At 44.5% G+C, this 5,989-nt stretch overlaps 1 protein-coding gene across 1 annotated transcript; it reads right to left on the reverse strand.

The window, feature by feature from the left end:
* Positions 1 to 655: 655 nt before the first annotated feature.
* LOC112461071 (vicilin-like seed storage protein At2g18540) lies at positions 656 to 2,062 on the reverse strand. The gene has a single exon (XM_025026144.1). It carries the CDS (start codon positions 2,060 to 2,062, stop codon positions 656 to 658), a length of 1,407 nt encoding a protein of 468 aa, XP_024881912.1.
* Between the last annotated feature and the right edge of the window lie 3,927 nt (positions 2,063 to 5,989).

Genomic DNA, 5,989 nt, shown 5'->3' on the forward strand with positions numbered 1-5,989 from the left:
AAAAAAGAAAAATATCGGCGTTTTTTCGGGACGTACCCAACCCTGTATATTTTAGTATGTAAACTTTCAAACAAAAATATAGAAAAACATCATCAGTCTTGCTGTGATTCGCTATCTGGTGAGCCAGGAGCCAGGGGCCGTAACACGTGACGCAGTCCCTCTGCGCGTGATCCATCCGAATCCGAGCCGCCCGTTTTGCGTGTCGCTCCACGGTGCCTCCGCGTCCTCCGTGCGCATGCCACCGCCGCGAACATTATTTTCCGTTAGTGTCAGCGGCGCTCCGCCGCCGCGGCAACGCACTTGAAAGCTGTTCTCACATACTGCGGATACTCGACTATGCACATCCTCTCGCATGTATTCTCCTCAACATCGGTGATATATCTCACAACTCCGAGAAGAGTGAGCATGATAAAATCTTATCTCTCTCGCACCATTGAGAACGTGTTGCCTTTGGATCGTACTTGTTCATGAGATCCAGCATTGCCTGGTGTGAGCCGGTATACCAGAAGAGTGCATTCTTCTTATCGCCGTCGCCGCCACAGCACGCTCTCGCCTATGCCCGGGCCATGGTGACCGCGCCTCCTCTACCGGGCGGCTCTTCGCTCCTCGGCCCCCCGCTACCCGCTCCCGTATTCCCCTGATCTCCTCTTCCTTCTTACTCAGTCTTTGTTTTTTCCTTTTCCTCTTCCGTCTCCATTAGTAGACTCTTCTCTAGCTCGCTTGCTATCTCATCCTCTTCTGATCCTTTTGTTCTTCCATCATCTTCTCCCCTCCTCTCCTTTCTCCTCTTCTTCTCTTCTCCCTCTCTAATTCTTCTTTCCACAGATTTGTCTTCATCCATTTTGACCTTTAGTCTACTCCCTGCCCTCCTCCTTGCCTCTAATACTCTCCATTTCTCCTCTTCACTTCCCAGCCTCACCAGCATCGTGAGCCATTCTCCTCTCAGCCCTATTACGCTCACTTCCTTCATTTCTACTCTTAGCTTCAGTTCCTCCGAGAGCAGTTGCCTCACTTTCTCCCAGTTCGTTCCCTTTCCCATCCATCTGTTCCTCTCTACCCTTATTATTATGTTTTTCCTCCTTCTCTCATCTTCATTCCTCTCATCGTCGTCGGACCACCATTTCATTTCTTCTTGCCTGCCCCTGTTATCTGCGCTTTCGTCCCTCTTCCTTTTACCCGCGCCCATTTCTAGCCTGCGTATTTTTCTTTTCAGGTTCTCTATCTCCTCTCTCTGGTCCTTTACTTCCTCTTTTAGTGCTCTCAGTGTTTCCTTTGCTTGATCCCTTATCATTTTCTCCAGCATCTCTCTCTCTACCGTCACCTTCGCTCTGAATTCCATTCCTTCCTTTTGTCCTGTGCTCCCCTTTTCTTTGACCTTATCTGAAATTAAAAATTTTCTTAGCCATCTATTTCTCAACCTCTTTTTCCTTCCTCCCCCCCCACTCCTCATCTCTTCTATCGTTTTCATCCATTCCTCCCCCTCTCCCTTTTCACTCATTATCTTCTCCACCACGTCTTGCCAACTCTCTCCCTCCCAATCTTCCCATCTCGAGCACTCTTCCCAGACATGTTCCCACGTCTCCTCCTTCTTCTCACATATCCTGCATTTTTTGTCTTCCTCTTTTCCCCAGTATAGTCCCTCCCTAATCTCGTTGCCCAATCTGAACCTTGCAATTCTGTTCCATCTTGCCTCCTCCCAGCCCTTCTTTAGATATTCCGGAATCCCATCCTTCCTTATTCGTTTATACCACCTGTTGTATTTCGATTCCATAATCTTTCCCATTCTTTCTTGTCTTTGTTTTGCTTTCTCCTTGTGTTCTATTGCCTCCTCCGTCAGTCCCTCCTCCCCTCCCTTTTCTACCCCGATACCTTCCCAGTATTCCTTTCTCTCCTGCTCCCATCTTCCTATTATCCTTTCCTTCTTCCATCTTTCTTTCATTTCTTCCAAACATTTCTTTGCTATTCTTCCTCCTCTACCTTCTTCCAGTTTTCTTTCGAATTTCCATGCTCTCTTGCTCGCTCTGGCTCCCATTTTTTCCCTTTCTAGTTCGTCCCTGACCATGTACCCTGGGGTCCTCCAGTTTACACCGAGTGTCCATCTGAGGTATCTCTCGTGTATCCCTTCTACCTCCCTCCTTTCCTTCTACCCCCATATTTCCGCCCCGTATCCCATCACCGTCCATATCAGTGTATCATACAGCCAGATCCTTCTTTTACAGTCCTTTTTTCACATCCTTTTACTTATTCCCGACACTTCCCTCATCACCCTTGCTGCTTTCCTTCTTCTCTCTCTGATATGTGCCTCCTGCCTTCCATTCGCCATCAGCGTGTACCCCAGATATTTGAATTCTTTGACCTCTTCTAATTTCTTTCCCTTCCATCTCCAGTCATATTTCTTCTTCCTCCCTCCTCCTTTTCTAAATCTTATTATTTTCGTCTTCTCCGTACTCAGCGTTAGGCCTTTCCTGTCTAGGTATCCCTCAAGCCTGCTTATCATGGATCTCATGTCCTGTTCCTCCTCCGCTAGTACTGCTATGTCATCTGCGTACATTAGGGTGTATATCTTCTCCCCTTTTACACTTACACCCCCCCATCCGCCCTTCCTCATGTGATCCTCTATGTCTGCAATTAGTAAGTTAAACAGTATCGGGCTTAACGGGCAGCCCTGTCTTAATCCCTTCGCCATCCAGAATGATTCCCCTTTTTCTTCTCCCCTTCTTACATTGCTTTTTGTTTCTCTCAGGACTTCCTCCACCCTATCTATCAGTCCTTGCCTTACTCCTCTCTCTTTCATTGCCTTAATTAGAACTTCCTTATCTACAGAGTCAAACGCCGCCTTGAGATCTACGAATAGAACTGTCATCTTCCCTTTTTTCTTTCCTAGATGTCTGTTTATCAAATAGTTTAGCGTAAATATCTGGTCCATCGTCCCCATTCCTTTTCTAAATCCTGCTTGGTTATCGGGAATCAAGTTCTTCATTTCTACTTCATTCCTTATCCTTTCTGCTAATACCGCCGTGTATATCTTGTACATTGAGGGCATAATCGTTATCCCTCTGTAGTCTTTTACCTCTTTTCCTTCTCCTTTCTTCACTAAAGGTATTATCTCACCCTCCTTCCACTGTTCAGGCCAGCCTTCTCCCCTCCATACTCGTTACATATTTCCCAGGCCCACCTCACCATCTCTTCTCCTCCATATTTCCATACTTCATTCGGGATTCCGTCCTTACCTATTGCCTTTCCTGTTTTTAGTTTCTTTATTACATTTCTCACCTCCTCTAACTCTATCTCTTCCTCGTCTTGTCTGTCCCTCCCTCCTTCTCCTTTCACTACCCTGTTCTTCACGCCTCCCATTAGCTCCATAAAGTATTTTTTCCACTCTTCCAGCCCTATGTCTTCGTTTATCCTTTTCCTTCTTTTCCTTACTCTACCTATCAGTTCCCATACCTTACTTTCCGATCTCGCTTCTCCTATCTCATCCTTTCCTTCTCTTCCTTTTTCTTTCTTTCACATACTTCTCTGTATTTCCTTCTCCTTTCTCTATATTTTTCTACCTCCCCTCTCCCCTTTCTCCACTTTCTTAGTTCTGCCCTCGCTTCTTTCTTTTTCTCCTTGCATTCTTCATCCCACCATCCTCTTCTGTTCTTATTGGCACCCCTGACCTCCCCCTTTTCATTCTCCTTTAGTATTCCTCTTATCTTTGACACCCCTTCCTCTATCTCCTCCTGCAATTTTCTGTTTCCTCTTATCTTTCCTATCTTCTCAACGAAGTGTTTTCTTCCTTCTTCGCTCCATATTCCTCTTCTTCTTGTCCTTTCTATCTTTTCCCCTCTCTGTGTTCTCTTCGCTCCGCCACTTATCCACAGTATTAGCGGGTGATGGTCTGATTCTACTCTATCCCCTATTTCTAGTCTTTCTATTTTTTCTCTGCTATCCTCATCACCTATAATATAGTCTATAACTGTTTCACCCTTTCCTCCCGTGTATGTGTATTCTCCTTCTTCGTCTCCCTTCGTGCCATCATTTAAAATCATCAATCCTCTTTCTTCTATAAATTCTAGTAGCGTCCTACCATCCTTGTTCACCTTCTTATCTTTAGAATTTCTCCCTTTTCCTTTCTCACTTTCTTCATCTTCCTCTTCTCTTCCTCCCTCCTCTCCCGTTCTCGCATTAAAATCACCTCCTATTATGGTCCTTACTCCTATTTTTCCCTCCTCTATGCAATCATTTAACCCTTCTAACTTCTTATCAATGTCTTTGTTTACATATATTCCTATTATTTTCCATATTTCCTCCCCTATTCTTAGCTTGACTTCAACCCTGTTTTCCTCTTCTTCCCTCCCTCTTCCCTCCTTTATTTCTTCTATCCCTTTTCTTATACCTACTAGCATTCCTCCGCATGCTCTACCTTTCTTATTCCTCCTATTCGCTATTTGTACTCTCCAGCCAAATTCCTTTGGTAGTTTCTCTTTCATCTTCTCCCATCCTTTCTTATCCATCCATGTCTCCATCATAATAATCACATCCCATTTCTTTACCCCATCCCAAAAGTCTCTATCTTTATTTATTATTCCCGCTACATTCCAGAATACCACCTTCGTCTCTTCCCTCCCCCCTCTTTCTTCCTCCCCTTTCTTTATATCTACGTCTTCCTCAACTCTGGATTCGCATCCTGCCGCTCTCCCTCCTTCCTCCCATTTATTTTCCCCATCCTCCTCGCATTCTTTGTTTTCATTCTCTTCGTTGTGACCTATGAAAGTCTTCCCTCCCCTCCAGTCTGCCTTTGCTTTCGTTCCATCTCCATTCCTTGTTGTCCTCCCACATCTTTTGATAACCAATTGTCACTCTTTTTCCTTTCTCTCTCTTCTCTCTTGCTATCTTTCTTATCTCTGTTTGTATTTGTCTTTCCTGTTAGGTGAGATCGTCATCTAGAAAGCTTCCATATTTCCTTCCTAGTTCCTTCTTTTTCTTCATGATGTCTCTTTTAGCTTCCCAGTTTTTGCATTTCAAGAGTCTCATTTTGTATTCCCCGTTTCCTATTTCTTGTATTTCTTCTATGCTTCCTTCTGTACTGTTTAGTTCTTCCATCAACTTTTCGAAATTTTCTTTTCTCTCTTTAACGTTTCTTAACTTCTCCTCCTTTACGATTATGTTATTTTTTCTCCTTCTTCTTTCCGTCATCTCCACACTTTTTTCTATTTCCTTCATTTTTTCTATCAACTCCCTGCCTTCATTCTCCTCTGCGCCCTTCATCTCTAATTTTTCTATCTTCTCCTCCATCGTTTTTACCTTTTCTTCTAGTGCCTTTCTCTGCCTTTCCCATATTTCCTCCCTTCTCTTCCATTCCTCCCTTACTCCCTTTATTTCGTTTTTTATTTCTTTTTTGTCTTTTTTCCTCTCCTCCTCCTGTTCTTCCATTTTCCTCAGTATCTCTTTTAATAGATCCTCTGTCGCCATCTTTCCTTTACCCTCTTCTCCTTTTTTTATCTTCGCTGGCGGTGATCTGTTGGTCCTTCTCGTTTCATTAAATTTGTCGAGAATTTCTTTCTCTGCTGCCCTGGCCGCTTCTTCCTCTAACTCTTTTCTTTTCCTTTTCAAAATGAGATCTTTGACCGATCCTAGGCTGTCCGCCCTTCCTCTTTGTTTAGCAAGCTCCTCCGCCTTTGTAGGCCTGCCTCTTGCTTTCCTCTCCCCTTCGTCTTCCCTTTTCTTTCCTATCCTTCCGTGCTGGTCAATCTCTATTCCTAATTCCTTCTCTGCCTCCATCCGCCGATTTTCCCTTAGCCTTTCCCTCCTATTGGTTATCTTTCCTATGCCTATGGTTGAAAGCACTTATAGCCTTTATCCCCTCTCTATCCGCGTTAGTCTATGCCTGCTTTCGACCCCGCCTTTCTGTCAGTCGCCCCTCTATACTATCTGTATTCTATGACACCCGGTCACCTCTCACCCGTCCCTTTCCTTACCTTTTTCCTCTTAACTGCTTCCTCCC

The sequence above is a fragment of the Temnothorax curvispinosus genome, unplaced genomic scaffold (genome assembly GCF_003070985.1).
Source record: "Temnothorax curvispinosus isolate PA1 unplaced genomic scaffold, ASM307098v1 QBEX01011011.1, whole genome shotgun sequence".
In the NCBI taxonomy this organism is placed as follows: Eukaryota; Metazoa; Arthropoda; class Insecta; order Hymenoptera; family Formicidae; genus Temnothorax; species Temnothorax curvispinosus.